Here is a 17,043-nt window from a genome sequence, read left to right on the forward strand (position 1 = left end):
AATTGTGGAAGACTCAAAACAATTCTGTCACTTCTGTAAAGTTGACTGACGTGAGTACAGAGTGCTCCACCAGCTGTTTAGACTTTTTCCCCCCTGCTCAGCTTTGCAAAACTGGAAACAAAGCAAAGCAAAAGATGAATAATATTGCTGGAGTAGCTAGGTGGAACTATTAAACACAAGACAGCCAGTATCGTAATACTATCTGGTTACCATTGGCTGTTTACACTCTTTTCCTGAACTTCCATCCAGTGACATCAGGCATCTCGTGAAAGATGGCAGCCGTGATTGATCAGGGACCAGTGTAGATCTGTCATGTGTCTCAGTCATAAAAAGACAAGTTTTTATGACTAAATGGATACAGCAGCCATTGTAACAGACAATAATATTCTGTACTCTAAGCACAGCATTATGATTTAAATGTCAGCCTTTAAATCAGCACTGTGATTTTTATTATTATTTCCTGCTAAGGTTCCAGAACACTGCTTTCTGTGTTATTGTGAATTTGTAAAAAGACCATGATAGTATCATTATATTTGCTTTTGAAATACAGGTGTAGGAAAGAGGAGAGGGAGTCTATAACCATGTAGAAAAGAGTTACACAAGGTATTATGTGTGTAATTTAAAAACTTCAAAGCTACTGTCAGGTACAACTTCTTAGTAATGGGTTGGACCTTTTAAAGCCTTCAGTACTGCTTTCATTGTTTTTAATGTTGATTGTATATGTTGCTGGGGACGTTACTCAGAGATTCTGGTCCATATTGGCATGAGTCGTACCACATCCTGATCCACTAAAACCCCAAGGTTGTTCTATTGGAATGAGCTCTGGTGACTGTGGAGGCCATTTGTAGGTACAAGAAACCAAGAAATGATTGGAGTGTTCACAAAGGTATGGTCATGGTTAACTGCAATAATCAGAAAGTCTGTGGATTTTAGATGACGGTCAGCAGAAAGCAATACTCATCAGACCAGGCAATTTTCTTTCAATCTTCTTTTTTTTTTAGATTTTTGGGTAGCCTGTGTAGCATCCAGTCTACTAAAAGGTTCAATGTGTTGCGTGTTCAGAGATGTTCGTCTCCATACTTTTGTTGTGACAAGTCATTATTTGAGTTACTGTTTCCGTCCCATCATTTTGAACCAGGTTGGGCATTCTCCTTTAACCTCTAATATTAACAAGGCATTTTCTCCCAGAGGACTGCAGCTCACTGGATATTTTCTCTTTTCCTCACCATTCTCTCCAAACCCTAGAGATGGTTGTGTGGGAAAATCCCAGTAGATCTGAAATGCTGAGAGCAGCCGGTCTGGCACCAACAATCATGCTACATTCACATAACCTTTCTTCTCTATTCTGATGCTTGGTTTGGGCTTAAGCAGGCCAACTTCACCATGTCTACATGTTTAAATCAACAGCAACAGATTCTGAAATGCCTAGAGCAGTGCTCACAACTACTGATTTGCTATTGTGGTTGCTAACGTAAAGGAGTTGAATACAACCTGCTTTTTATTGGATGGTCTTAAATTATGTAAAGACCAGAAATCTAATTTCTGTTTTCACTGCTCAACTTCTCTGATGCTGATCTGAATTAGGCAGGGGCTGTGTGATACAGCTGTTATGCTTTGGTGGCAAAAGCTGAGACTGCAGGCACTGTCTTGGCACTAGTCAGCCCCTTAATGTGAAAACACCACCACATGTCACCACCTTGAAGAAAAGTCACTGTGGCTCTGTTATTGTTGCTTAAGGCTTCATCATAGCGTACTTGAATGTAAAATGAAGAATGGATTTGCAGCAACCAAAGCACACTTAATCACCTTGGTAACCATCTCAGCAGTTAGCTCTGTTGGACGTGGCTTAAGAGTGAGCAATGGATTAAATGGATGTGAATATAAATACATTCTTCATCCACTGAGACAAGGTGCTGCAGGAGCATCTCTCAAGGGTTGAGGCCTGTTTTTGAGCAGAAACATGTAAGACTGCGGTGGGTAAAGCCATAATTTAACTTTGCTGCTAATGGCATTACTCTTGGGGTGGTCAAAAATTGGTGATTTAACAAAAGACCTATTTGATTTTTAAAAAAAATCTGCAGTTAAGAATGTGACTATCTCTCCGTAACCCAATGTTGTTACTAAACAGTGACAATTGCCTCCCTGGAACATGCTTGGAGGGAGTATGCCTGGCATCCACATGCTTGCTGTGCAGTATTTTAACATGGGCTCACACAGACTTTGCACAAAGGTGCTGGGAGAACAAATGACTGAATGGAACATTTACTTTCTTACATAAACCTCTGTCCGGTAATATCTACTGCTATGACCCCCAGATAAACTCTCAGTCACAGCTCAGACAAGACACCACTATAGCTCAATACTCTCAAGGCTGGTCCTAACACATACTGACCAAGCAGCTCTTCCCTAGCTTTTATACTGTCAGGTGGCTGATTCTCAGGAGAACCGGATGGCAGCTGAATTCAAGAAAGGGGCAGGGCGCACTCACCCAACATATGTCACCACACATGTGAAAATGGCATTAATTTAGGTCTGAGTCTCAGAGGGAACCTGTCAGTGACACCCTGATAACCACAGGTTGCGAAAAAAAAGTGTGTCTGCGACTGGTAGGTAAGTTATTGCTTGATGTTGCTGGTTTTACAATTGTTGTGGTTGCTTATAGTTTGCATGGACGATGTTGACTTCTCTTGAAACACATGTCATTTATTCTTGAAGGTGTAGTAAAACTTGGAAAAAGTGCAATGCAAACCCGAAACACACTTCAAAGTAAAAGTTGAATATTTGCAGACAAGTCAGCATTTTCCATCCAAACTACAAATGACCACAGCAACCTGTTAGTGACCTCCAGCAGCCTCTAGCAACCCCTTGCCAACTGCTCGTGGAGTACACACTTTTCCTTAGTGACTGATGATTACCGTGGGAATCACCGACTCGTTTCTAGACCTGAGTTAACAGAACAGCAATCAATTTCATAGTAACTCTCAGCAACCATTTGCAACCTGTTGGAGAATACAAATTTTCCTCATGACCGGTAGTTACGAGATGGTTACAGGTCTCTAGGAACTGTGTGACTGATTCTTTGTACAGCCAGTACATGACTGAGTCTCACTGGAAAATGCCCATATTAAAACTTTTGGTTTGTATTTATAAATTGCCTGGTCAGGACATAAGGCTTTACGTTGTTAATTGTCATTTATGTCCTGAATAAAATGCACATTAATGGATTTTTTCCCTTTTTGTGCTCACAGGCCACATAAAATGTTACCAGAGGCCAACATCTGGTTTGCAGTGAACACTTCCAGAACCCTGTTCCACATATTTCACATTTTAATTTAGTAGTAGTAATTTTTTGTATATGTGCTGTCTGTATTTGGTTTCCCAAATCTGTTATTTTCCTGTACTGAGTGTGTTTCTAATACTTTTAGAGAAAGTTCCCTCTTGTGACCAGGAGAGACAGAGTGCTCTGGAAGAGGCTCTGCAGAATCCTCGTGAGGCCATTTTCATCCCCGACTGTGGGCCTGGAGGCCTTTACAAGGCCGTCCAGTGCCACCAGTCCACAGGCTACTGTTGGTGTGTTCTGGTGGACACGGGACGCCCCATTCCTGGAACTTCTACCAGGTAAGATTATCAGAAAATCGCGTAAAGAAACAATATCATTTATTATAGTAGTTACAGATGTTTTTAATTGATTTGATATGTATGTCTGTCTGCCATCATATGAATAACTGACATGCTAATAACAGGACGACTGAAATGTGTTAAAAACAATAATCTGTCTAATTTTAAACAAGAGTGCTCTACGGTAGTTAATTTGAGGGCATCTGAGAATGAATGATTGTGGAGTCATAATCACCAATCTAGGAATCCATTCCTGAAAAGCACATATTGGTTCCAAAATTTGAGGCAATCAATCCCCCAAAATAATTCACTTGGATCAACAAAGGAGAAGCTCAAGAATAACACACCTTTTTGCTGTAAGTCAGACTAAAGTGGTGGACCCACTGACAGACTGGTCAGTTATATTATCCAGAAAGTTTTGGATCCAAGCTCTCTTGCCAGTTCACTTGCCAAAGCAATTAGTTCCAAGATTATGTGAATTTCGGTTAGCTAGCTATAAACACTCTGTTTCTGAAATGACTTTGTTTTTAGTGCAGTTGCTACTGTTTACATTGCTTTGAGGAAAGCACAGTATTTTTTGTGCACGAGCTTCATGTTGGGGGATCTCTAAAAACACGTTCGAAAAAAATGAGTGTTCACTGCTCATGTTTTGTTTCTGTAAAATGTTTTCGTGATTTGTAATCAGAAGATGAATATTACAACTTCAAACAAGTGGCGAGACAAAGACAAAGCATGGACTATAAGCATGCACTGGTGAAGAAATGAACTGATTTTGTTCCTGAAAAGGAATCGTTATTCTCTCTCCCCAAAAGGCTTAATGCTTTACAAGCTGAAGTAAAGACATTTTTCAAATTTGAAGATATGGTCTTCTGTTTGAATAGACAATAGCTCAAGTTTAGTTTCAAATCAATAAGATACCAGAAGGCATATTTATTTATTTTTTGACACCCTAGGATAAATCACTGGCACAACAGGAAACTTTAGACAGAGCAAATTCTGATCTGCATTTCAGAGCTCTTTTATGAAAACCCTGAGGTGGTTATTCCTTAACATAAAAATACACTTGGACTAGAACTCATGTCATACATCCCAATTTCTCTTCTCCAAACACCAATGTGCAGATTCATCCATCCATCAGATATCCCCATCTTGGATCAGTGGCTGTGCAGACTGTGTAAAAAAAATATAGAGTTGATAACTTGCTTTTGCTTAAAAAAAAAAAAAAAAAAAAGACAAATCAAACACATGTGCTCCATTTTCCATCGTATGAACCACTGATATAATAGCCAGGAGAAAACGAGTCATGCCACGCGTAATGCTGAACAGTTTGTTATGGCTTTGAAAAAAAAAAAAAAAAAAAAGCTCTGTGCACTTCAAATCCAATTTATTTATCAAGCTATAAAGAAAGGTTAATCACGGTCAACTGAGATGAAGGGAGAGCATACAGATCAAAGACAAGAGAGCAAGAGGTTGTAATTTGAAGAAGTCAGAATTTGAATCATTTGTTACATGTTGCAAATGAGATCATGGAAGACTAATTGGATTGTGGTGGTTTTTTTGTTTAGTTCGGTTCGGTTTTAGTTTCAGGTGATGATTTTTTTTTTCCTTCTCTAGCTGTTCAGATCTTTCGAAATCAACTCCTTTGATGTCTCCAATTTTTCACACTTTGCTAAGACAGATTTACGCTTTTCCTCTTCGGCTTCTATCTCATGCAGCCATGTGCTTGCCTCTTTGTAACAGGTACCAGACGCCTGAGTGCGATGGAGCTGCACGATCTCGAGTCTCGGATACAGAAGAAGCATTCCAAGGCAGAGAACTGCAAGGTCACTTCACTTTTTCACTGCAGTTCAATCCAATTTGGGTGTGGGAGTACAGAAACTTTCCATTTATTATCTGGTAGAAATTTTATAGCTGCTTTAGAGATCAAACTTGCTTTCCAAATAATAACTGTCATTGGACTTTAATATCAAAACACTAGCTTCTAGCCAACAACACAGCTTAGCTGAGGGGGAAAGCATCAATGTTTACACCCTCTCACCGGGACTGGCTGCTTGTCATGGGTAAATGGAAGCTTCTGTAGCATGAAGGGATTGGCAAGTGTGGTTTGGTAGAAAGAAAATGATTTTTACATGAATCTGTTCACAACAATGTGTCTTTGCTGGAAAGAGAGATTGCTGCTTAAGTTTTTTAAATTTATTTTTTGGCACTTTGAGCACCACAAGTCAATACTGCCAAAACAGAGAAACCGATACCAAAATATAATGGAAAAAAACTCTTTATAGCTATTTAGATGAATGATATAAGCAAATAACTGAAAAATAGTATATATACACAGAGATGTGGTTTGTCAATGTATACCTGTTTGTGGCTGTTGCAAAAAAAAAAAAAAAAAGCCCAAGTCCTACATAATAATCCACATGAATTCTGCTTTTAAATCCATGTTAAAGAATGTAACCTGGAAAGTTTTAAGTATGCATGACTCAGATTGCCCCCTGAGCCAGAGGTCGTAACATGGGCTCATACTCCTTTGCCCTTGTTACTGCTCACTTACTTTTGTTGCCCCTCTGTTTCCCCATCATTTAAGGCTGCATTGTAACTCTTGTTTAATTCCCCATCTGGTGAGTTTACAGAGTCAAGCATACTCCTGACTGTGCAGCAGATGTGTGGTATGTTTTATGGAAGGTGTTAGTGTTGTGGGGTGTGGTGGCAAGGCATGTGGGGGGGCTGCTGGTGGTGTTGGATACTGCAGGGAGCTGAGTGTAGATATTTTTATGTACTGTAGAGGGATGTTCTGAACCGCCACAACAAAGCATGATATTTCATGGCTGTCACATTAAGGCAATGGTGAAAAAAGAATGCTTAAGAGGTGAGGCTTAACAGCATTTGGCTACAGGTTCAGCCTCACCAACTACACATAATGACAATATTGCTTCTGTCCTTTTGAGCATATAACAGCTCGTCCTCTGAGACCAAAGGATGAGATCCATTAAGTTCAACTGTAGTAAAGTAAAGCCTTAGTTGCCTGTGGCTATACTTTGAATAGAATTGTTTAGGACAATGCAATTTGTAATGTGATAATGGTAAAGTCCACCAAACAGTAAAGCAAAATTACACTTTTCATGAATCAGCAAATGCCTTCAAATTGAAAGGTTGAACACATCCACATACATATGCCGCCAATGCAGTATTTACAGTGTCTGCTCTGTAGGTAAAGCCTGACTTTATCAGCTGGCCTGTCACAGATATACCAGTATTGCTGCATATATTGGTTAACACCCACCAGTATCTAACTTCATTTTAGGTGTTGAGAGGGGGGAGGTGTCTCATTTGGAGTCTCTCAAGGGTAAATACCCTTCTTTATGTTTACACCTGCAACAATCATGTTTGTAGCAGCTTTCATGTGCCTGCAGCTTCTTTTATGCTGGCAGACATCCTGAACCACCTTGCCTCATAAGCTACATACAACGTAACAGTTTGCGCTTCATAACACCCCAATTTAACACTTGGATTAAAGCACAGCGAGGTAGAGATTCTTCAAGCTTGTCATGCTGTAGGAAATGCTAATTGGATTCACCTGGCGGGGCATCAACCCGCCTCCCACAGACCGTCCTGAGCTAACACAAAAGGAAAGAAAAAGACGTGAATGGTGCAGAGGATGAGGAGGCCACAAATCCTCAGAGAAAGGGGGAGGAGGGGGATCTACAGAGAGAGCTCGAGAGAAAAAAGAAGAGACTGAAAAAAAAAGGCAGAATAGGAAGATTAGTTTACAGTGCAGCTGCGTTTGAAGTTTCCCTTTAAGAGACACAATTAGGAGGGAAAATTTTGCACGGGTTTTGTGTGCTTTTAAAATACATCTGGGCAATTAAAAAGAGCTACCCAAGGTGTTCAAAATTGTTCCATAAAAGTTAACAGGTCTGCTCTGCTCAAGAAAGCTCTCTCATCACAGCACACTTCTGCCCCACCTCACCCATGTGCCTCAGCTCTGTGTTTTTGAAGTCTAACAAAACAGCCAAACAATGTATTTCACCTCTGTTAAAGCATACATTCATACGTTCATGTTTTTCACCTGGTCACTTTTAACAGATTTACTTGGTCACTAAGCTCTATATAAGGTTTTGACGGTCTAACAGACGTTTTCTATTTGACATCTGTCACAGTGGTTCACTAGTGTTGAAGGTTTAGAGGCTCTTCATTGCGGCCTAATGGCTCAAATTAGTTGTGGTAGGTAATTTTGGTGTATTTTTGTCTTTTATTTGCACCAGGCTGCCCTGAGGGCAAGAAAGTGGAATTCATTACAAGCTTGTTAGATGCCCTCACCACAGACATGGTGCAAGCCATAAACTCACCAGCCCCCTCTGGTGGTGGGAGGTAAGTAGCGTCACATACCACAGACTGACATATTGGCTGATTGTTCGTGGAAAACATTGTTTCCTTTTGGTTTAATGAATTGCAAACGCAGAGTATTTCTATGACACACAATGTGAAGATCTGGACACTAGACTTCAGGAGTTACTATGCATTGGTGCTAAAGATGTGTGTATGATGGAGCTGAATGATATTTTGGAATAACAGTGTCCATATAGTTAAATACTGTAAATGCCTTTAAGGAAATATCAACTGTAATCTACTTTACATTTTTCTGGCATAACACATTATATTTTTCTTTGGTGATAAGTGTTCTGTGTTTTTCTGCCAGCTTTTATCTTCAGGGTGGTTGTTAAAATGCTGAATACAGAAGCATTTCTTTTAATGGACTTTTGAGAAGTAAAAAGTAGAGAAAGTGCATCAAAGTTGTTATCTTCCATAATTCAAAGACCAGAAATTAAATTCAGGGTACATGGATGAGGACATCCTGTTATATTTTGTACTAATAAACTTTTTTATAGAATGTACAATAGAAACATTAAAATAATTATAACTGTAAAACAGCAACCAGACAGTACATCATTTTTGTTAATAGTAAGAAGCTGTGGATTACTGTAGACACTGCAAAATGTGAGCCCAGTCCTGGAAACTTCTCTGCTAGTACTTTACTGTAATTTAACAGTAAATTTGACCAAGTTGTGGCTATTGATGTGGTGAATGTCCCAAAAGTAATTCTGCCCTCACATTACTTTTTGAAGAGTTTCCATCAGATTTTCTTATTCAGTTTCTGTTGCCTGTTGTATCTACTCAGGTTTGTGGAGCCTGACCCCAGTCACACTTTAGAAGAGAGGGTGGTGCACTGGTACTTTGCCCAGTTGGATAACAATGGTAGTCAAGACATCAACAAGAAGGAACTAAAGCCTTTCAAGAAGTACTTGAAGAAGAAAGCCAAACCCAAGAAATGTGCCCGAAAGTTCACCGACTACTGTGATCTGAATAAGGACAAAGCCATTTCCCTGCAGGAGCTGAAAGGCTGCCTGGGCGTCAGCAAGGAGGGTAAGAGAGGAAGAAGGAAGCTGAGGAGAAAACTAGGAAATCAAAATGACTGAGAGTGCTGTGCCAGCACAACCATGCAGCTGGCCTCCTTCAGCAACTGGACAGAGATGCCAGTTGGCATTAGGAGCTCATCTACAACTCTTTTATGGCTTTAGTCTGTTGTTAATATTTCATTATTGTTACATAGTTTAATAAACATAATTATGGTTTCATAGCTTAAAAATGTGAAGTCAGTCACAGTAAGACAGTAATTTTAAGTAAAAGATGAAGTAACTGTACTGCAAGTGACAAACAGTTGAATCAGTTCGCAGTCCAAAGAAGGCTAATGCACTCAGCACCCACTAATGAATATTTAGACAAGACTGATGCATTAACCAATCCTACACACACACAGTCTGGGCAGGAAAACTGAAGTACTAATAATAAGTTTGCTCCTAATAGAGACTATTAGCATTTGTCAAACAAGCCTAACAACAACGACGATTCTCAGAGCAGCTGCAGTTCAAATATTTGTGGAGAGTAGAATTTTACTTGGTGTTGAATATTAAGAAATTATATTTTAAGCATTAATATCCATTAATAGCCAAATTACCTTAAGCACTTAAAATATAACATTTGCTGTGTGACCAAAAAAAAGACCCAACAAACCCAAAAAGAAGACATCCACTCCCATTAGGTTTAATCACAGTTTCTCTTTTTTGCAGGTAGCTCAACAACAAGTGGCAACCAAGGGACAAGGCAAGGGACAAATTTGTTCAGTAAGGCAAACTAATACGCTTTCACTAACTCTGCTTCTTGCTTCAGGAGCTGTAGTTGGCTTGTTGTATAATCCATTAACACATATTCGTACATGTGCAATGTGACAGTCTGGCGTATTTAAAACTAGTACTAGTGCATGCTATTCCCTGTGTGATTTGTTATCAACACACAATTACTTTGGCCCACTAGTTAATTACATTTTTTTGTAAGTCACAGCAACAACAAATAAATTATGACCAACTCATCAATCGACCTTTAAGTCCGTCTCGCAGCTCTTTTCCATCTTCCTGTCTTCTTCTCCTCTTGATCACTCTAACGGGATTCCCCTCAGTGAGTGGTGATTGATCCCACTGGTGCTGCTGAGTCTAACCGCCAGCCCTATTCAACGCCACATAACGCTGAGGTCATGTGTTTACCCTGGCTCTGCCCTCCGGTGTCTGCAGAACAGTGGCTCTGAGCGGGCATAACGTCAGGGTTCTTGGACCCCGGGCATGGCTGCCAGGATAAACAGCCTCCTCTGCTGGAGCAGAGGAGGCTCGTCTAGCTGTTTCACTACAGTCACTGAATCTATCACCTTCATGCTTAAGAGCTGGAGGTAAATGGCCTGACAGCTTTATATGGCTCCTAATGCTGCCACTCAGGCACTATAAGCTGCTGATGATTGTGGAGAAAGTGAAGTATGAAATAAAGAAAAGAAGAGGGAGAGAGCCTGCAGAAAGAAGCTAGAGCCTGTAAGAACATATGGCATTGTTCACTGTCTTGACTAAGAGACAGCCATTGTGTTCAGGTATGCCTAGCTGTTCCTTAATGGCCTAAGTGGTTTAAGTGAAGCTGCCTTTGTCAGCCCTTAAATCTTATCAGGCACTGTCCTCCGGATCGTCATCGGGTTCTTGCTTGACATATTTACCGTTTACAGTGTGTGCTTTTTGCTGAAGGATTTCAAGCATTTGAGGAAGAGTAGAGCTCATCTGTATGAGGTTTCTCCCTCCTGACATGTTGGCAAAAGCAAAGGAAAAATATCTAAATACCTTGGGAGATATTTCCTGAAAAGAGTGGCATCCATCCTCTGAAGACAGTGGAAACGTCATTACAGATGAAGCCAAGGCCAATGATTGTATTCTCTGTAATCTCTTCTTACAGTCAGTCAACTGGTAAGCCACAGGTCTGGAAGCTCAGATAACTCCTGAACAAAACACAAGAATGTTTCACTGTTAAACAAGTTGAGCAAGGTTAACAAAGTTCTTTTTCCCCCCCGAAAGGCTTAATTCCATTTAGAAATACGTAAACACATTTTACAGTAAGTGCAAACACATGGCCTTGTGCATGTATGAGTGCTCACAAACACCTCACAGGGTCATACACAGTTAAAGGATGTTGAGGATCTAGTGAGAGTGACTACAGAGGCCTTAGTTTGCAGTATGCATCACCTGCTGTCAAGAATAGCACGAGCTTTGTGAATGAGGATTTGCTCATTTTTGCTATAACACTTAAAACAAACAGGCTAATCAACAAGTTCTAAATGTGATGGTTTGTACATCATGCAGAACGTCATGTATTGTCAGATTGACAGCAAACTGAAGTCACTCCAGTGTGAATCACATGATGGGAATGTGATGGAAGGTGGTTTCAAAACCTGAAGGATTTATTTTCATTTTGTTTACAGAAGTAAAACCAATAGGATTTCTTTTTTTATGCCATCTACGTTAATTATAATCCTTTAATTAAAAATAAGTCTGTGGTCATATAAATATGTTTTTTTTTAGTTTTTAAGCAGAGATTAGGAAGGAAACTAATGAGCTCATCACTGGAGGTATTCATAAACTTATTTCACCTGGCAGAGGCAAATAAATAATTCAGTGCTGTTATGTAGACGAGACGAGTAACAAAAACAGATGAGACAGTCTAGCACACAGAATTATGCTTTTTCTGTTTTCTGTCAAACTCCTCTCTTCCTCTTGTCTCCCTTAGTGCTTTCCTGTCTTCTTCTCCTGTTTGTTCTGGCTACGTCTGGCAGGAATGAAAAGAGGGCATTATTGAGCAGCCTTGGCACTGGGGATGCAGGGCCATTAGAGAACTCCTGCCCCCTCAGAGCCAACACCACTTGTGTTTTAATTACAGTGACATCAGCTTGACTTTCTGGATTCTGGGCTGATGTGAAAGAGGTCATCAGAGAGGATACTGACAGGAAAGCATTACTTCTTTATATCATTAGCTTCAGGAATTTGCTACAAAAGTCATTCAATGGGCTGTTTTTACCTAACTGAAAGTAAACTCAAGCCAGTGTATCTCTCGTCTTAGCAAAGTGATTTCCCCCCTGCTGCCATTATGCACAGGTATACCATGATTCCCAGCTCTTGAGCCAAGTGGCTTTATTGGTCAGTCCCAGGTGAGGCCAGGCGATTCACTGCTAGACAGGATCTGCTTTCAGCTCTTTATCAGAAGTGGGGCCAAGGTGTCCAGGGAGAGGCTGGAGAGCTTTGTGTTGTTAATGGCACAGACAGTGTCCTTAGTGACTGGGAAGAGAGGAGGGAGAGGACCATTCGCTCCTCTGGAGCCTCGTAATTGCAAAGCCAATTCATCAGCACAACTGTCGCTCAGCTTCTCACAACAGAGACATTTATCTGAGCTAAAGAGAGGAACAGCATGACTTCAGTGGAAAAAGCTCTTAGGAAATATTGTGGACCTGCCTCAACAGGTAGAACATGCCACTAGTGTTGCCAAGGTAAAGGATTTATGACAACGAATACTACCACTTAAAAATCCATTAATGTGAGAAAGGACAAACTTTAGCCAAATACTTCATTTTATGTCTGAAAAACCATCCATTCATTCATCCATCCTCACTTATCCAGGTTTGGGTCATGGCGATAGTTACACCTAGACCTCCCTCTCCCAGGCCACCTTGTCTTACTCAACATCCAGGAAACATCCAGGAGGCTTTACTTGGCTTCTTTTTCAATGTGGAGATGTAGCAGCACCGCTGTGAGCCAACCTGAATCACAGAGGTCCCTTATGGGGAGACCAACAACTCATGAGGAAGCTCATTGTTGTTGCTTGCACCTGCAATCTCATTCTTTTGGTTACTAGCCAGAGCTCATGGCCATGGCCGTAAAGGTAGGAACATAGACTAACCAGTAAACTGACAGCTTCACCCTCAGCTCCGTCTTCAAGCCAATAGTGTCCGCCTCACTACAGATACCACACCAATCTGCTATCATTCTCCCACTTCACTCTCCCCACACTCGTGAACTCAAGACCCCAAGATACTTAAACTCCTCGACTTAAGGAATAGCTTGTCGATGACCTGGAGTTAACACTCCACCCTTTTCTGAATAAGAACAATACTCTGAAACTTTGACACCCTGATTCATATCCTACCACTACATAATTAGCGGCAAACCACCCTAGTGCAAGTTGAAGGTCGCTGGTTGATGAGACCAGGAGAACCACATCATCTGCAAAGAAGTGGTTTGCAGATGGCTACCAGAGCAGAGATCCTCCAACACTTGGCTCCACCTACAAATTCCATCCATTAAAGTTATAAGGAATCGGTGATAAAGCTCTCGCTACCACTGCACAGGGACTGAATGAACTGCAGCTACTGGCCAGTCAACCTGCACTCCTGGAACACCACCCAAAGGATGTTCCAACAGATGCAGTCGAATGCCTTGTCCAAGTTCACAAACAACATGCAGACTCATTGGGCAAACTTCCATTCTCTCTGAGAGAGTAAAGAGCTGGTCCAGTATTGCAAACCACCATGTTTCCTCCTGAATATGAGCTTTTACTAACAGATGGATTTTCCTCTCCAGAACATTGTCATAGACCTTGCTGGGGTGGGTGAGAAGTGGGAACCCTCTGAAATTAGAGAACATGTTCTGGTCCCCCCTCTTAAAAAGGGTTACCGCCACTCTGGTCTGCCAGTCCAGAGGCATTGTCCTCAAGTTTCAGGTGATGTTGCTGAGATGTGTCAACCAAACCAATATCCAGAACCTTTAATTAAGAACTCAGTCTCTTGAAGGCTTGGCAAAAAGGCCAAGCTGAACTTCAATCCCAGAAGATCATCTGATCTTGTTACCAGCCAACAATAGCTGATTTCTTAGCTGGACATGCAACTGTCCACAGTTGTTGCACATCTGCAAGCACCTTTGAAACCCCCTATACCCTAACACTTCTTTTACATGGTGTGCCTGACTTAATCAGTCATATCTGTTGTCACTGGTATATGCCCTGTTCTGTGCTGGGGTATTGCTGTTCTCTCCAACTGGCTGTATGCACATGGAAGGGTGGGGGAGTCCCAGAACAGAGACATGGTGCCAAATATAAAATACTAAAAATGGAAATCAAAATTATCTTATGACAAGGGATCACGTTAACCTCATTGCTTCCATGCAAAGAGGCAGTAGAGATTTTTGGTATTTCTGTTTCAAGCACAGAAACTATTTTTTACGACCTGGGTAAGATGATTCATTCTGTTTTGGTCACATACAGGACCTAAAGCAATATTTATTTACATAAAAGCGTCAAAGCTAAAACTGCAAACGGTAGTCACTTAGATTAAACAGACTCGTGGAAAGATTAGTTGGCTATAATATTTTATTTTGTACAGTTACAGTAAAGTATAGATGAAAACATCCACCGCTGGATCGCTCATGTGGAATGTAACTGCTGATTTATAGGACAGTGGAAGGATTGTGATGCATTAAAGTCTGAACTGAGTTATTGCTTGTAAATGTATCATCTGAGACTACAGAAGCCTCTAGAGTGAAATCAGCTGGGCTTCTTTTTCGTAGAAATGAAATCCAGCTTATTGACAGATATTGCACCTGCAGCTCCCTACCCCCAGGCTGCTCTTTTGAACACCTCATGCAGGCCAGTAAAGTCTACACATACAAGCAAACACTGCACAGAAAATATGCAGAAAGAAAGAATTTACCTATATACAGAAATACAATTTCATTATTAATGCACTAAATTTAAACCAAACTTAACTCAGCATAGAAATGCTTGCATATAAAAGTGAACACCCAGGCACATGGCTTGAAACACAGCCTGAGCTCTAACAGGAGGACCTCGGCTCTATTCTGACAGCCATCTGCAAGCAATCTAAGCTCTTGACCCATCTGCTTTTCTCCCAGGCCTGTTCTTCTTTCTTTCCTTCTTTAGCTTTCTCTTCTACTCCCTTTTTGCCCCAGAACATATACACCCACACATCTGATTGATGAGTTAGCAGCATGCGCAGTTCAGTTCACTGTCCCATGCAACTGCAAAACAGTACAACTTTACAGATTTTGCTTGGCTTTAACATAATTGCAGGAAATTTGATGTTACCGTTCTAGATAACATTTTGAGTCAGTACATATTACTCGTGTAGTTTAATTACCTTAAAAAACAAAATGATGGAGAGCAGACAGTATGCTGGTGATGTCTGTAATATAGAGATATAATTAAAGTTTGACAAATTAAAATAAAATGAATTCTGTAACAGATTAAATTAAACTAAAAATCTGCTTTGTTTGAAAAATCTGGGGACAAATCTGGTTTCCACATGGTCATTCAGAGACTTTCACATGTTCAAAAAAAAGCACAAAGAGCATTGTTACGTGTTTGCGCACTGAAGGGTTTGCATTAATTGTACTCAGAAACACAGCCCACATCAGTAGTAACAAATCTCTACTTCCTACACTTTCATTATTAAATGATTTCTTTTGTCTTCTTCTTCCTGCACATGTTTCCAGTAGGACGTCTGGTGTGAGAAGAGAACGATCAAGAAGCTGAGATGAGAGCAGAGGGCACAGAGGGAAGGCATCTGCACGCTTGCTGACAGGACAGAGACAGATGGAGCAGAAAAATTAAGAAGTTCCTGAGTTTTGTAAATGAACAGAAAAAAAATGGAAAAGAAAAACAAAGTGGCACCAAAATATTTGCACTTTCTTCTCCCTATGTTTGACATTTTATTTGTTTTTATGTTTTTTTTCCTGTCTTGAAGTGACTGAAAAATATCTAGGTAAGAATGAGAATATATTTGCAAAGATGACAGGCTCACCACTGGAAGAGCAAGTATGTGTATATTACCACAATTCTCTGTGTGTTAAGTCTGATGTTTTGATTCCTTCTGTGTGTCCTCACGAGGTACTAATACACATTTAATTGCCATGTGAATTAAAATTACAGGCCCTTTGTTACAAAAAGCAGCACACAGGTCAGTGGAAACCTATAAAAGAGGATCTTGCCGTGAGTCACATGCAAAAAAGAATGGTGCTTATTTAAAACGCACTCTACAAGTCAGTCTAGAACAACTAAAACAAATGTGTAATGTTCTATGTGAAGAAGCAACAATTATGTGAGTGGCATGTATCGGAATTAAACTGTGAGTTGAGTCTATGGATCATCAGCACAGAATTAGCTGCGTGAATCCTGCACAAAACCTTCTCGATACATTAACATTTTGGATATCTGGTTTTTGTCAAGTGTCATGCACGCACCGGTGTCGGACAGTGGTAGCTAAGTGGATGTCACTTTTTTTTTACCCAATTACTTTTTCTACAACCCCAAAACATTGCAAAAACACTCTTCTTCACTATTCATAATTTATTTTCACATTCTGTAGTATCAAAAAAAGAGAATTTACAACAACAAATCCCAAAAAGTTGGGATGCTGTGTAAAATGTAAATACAAACAGCATGCAAAGATTTGCAAATCTCATAATCCCATATTTTATTTACAAATGAAAATGTACCATTTTCTGGGAAAAAGCTCATTTGAAATTTATTGGTAGCAACGTATCTCACATTAATTGAGACAAAGCCATATTTACCACTGTGTAGAATCCTCTGTTCCAATCCAGTTGTCTGACTTTTGGGAGATGAATCCTGTTCCATTAACTAAATGTTTTCAGTTAGTGGAAGGTCTGGACTGCAGGCAGGCCAGTTCAGCACCCAGACTCTTATACTATGAAGCCATGCTGTTATAAAAGATTCATCATGCAGTTAAGCATTGTTTTGCCAAAATGTGCACGATTTTCCCTGAACAAGATATCATCTACCTTTGAACACTAATGATGCCTTTCCAGAGGTGCAAGCTGCCAGTTCCATGGGTACTAATGCACCCCTATACCATCAGAGATGCAGGCTTTTGAACTGAGCACTATTAAGGCGGATGCTCTCTTCCCTCTTTAGTTAGGAGAATGTTAAGCGCTTGCTCTCCAAACAGAATTTGAAATTTGGACTCATCTGACCATAGAA

At 40.3% G+C, this 17,043-nt stretch overlaps 2 protein-coding genes across 10 annotated transcripts in view; one reads left to right on the plus strand and one right to left on the minus strand.

The window, feature by feature from the left end:
* smoc1 (SPARC related modular calcium binding 1) overlaps window positions 1-16,432 on the plus strand; it is a 53,426-nt gene extending 36,994 nt beyond the window's left edge. For 5 of the 7 annotated variants that reach the window (XM_005746543.1, XM_005746545.1, XM_005746547.1 and 2 more), the window contains 6 exons: window positions 3,426-3,618; window positions 5,359-5,441; window positions 7,881-7,986; window positions 8,795-9,039; window positions 9,744-9,777; window positions 15,537-16,432. In XM_005746543.1, the coding sequence (XP_005746600.1) occupies window positions 3,426-3,618; window positions 5,359-5,441; window positions 7,881-7,986; window positions 8,795-9,039; window positions 9,744-9,777; window positions 15,537-15,576 (701 nt within the window). In that variant the 3' untranslated portion in view covers window positions 15,577-16,432. Of the gene's footprint in view, window positions 1-3,425; window positions 3,619-5,358; window positions 5,442-7,880; window positions 7,987-8,794; window positions 9,040-9,743; window positions 9,798-15,536 lie in introns of all 7 variants that reach the window. The other 2 variants (XM_005746544.1, XM_005746546.1) reach the window with 2 other exon arrangements.
* The window catches only part of ccdc177 (coiled-coil domain containing 177), a 78,352-nt gene that overhangs the window by 53,107 nt on the left and 8,202 nt on the right, over window positions 1-17,043 (minus strand). For all 3 annotated transcript variants that reach the window (XM_005746554.1, XM_005746551.1, XM_005746552.1), the window contains one exon: window positions 10,827-10,981. In XM_005746554.1, coding sequence (XP_005746611.1) covers window positions 10,827-10,886 — 60 coding nt within the window. In that variant the 5' untranslated portion in view covers window positions 10,887-10,981. The remainder of the gene's footprint in view (window positions 1-10,826; window positions 10,982-17,043) is intronic.

This window comes from Pundamilia nyererei, unplaced genomic scaffold (genome assembly GCF_000239375.1).
Source record: "Pundamilia nyererei isolate P.nyererei 1_Seehausen unplaced genomic scaffold, PunNye1.0 scaffold00179, whole genome shotgun sequence".
NCBI classification, from domain to species: Eukaryota; Metazoa; Chordata; class Actinopteri; order Cichliformes; family Cichlidae; genus Pundamilia; species Pundamilia nyererei.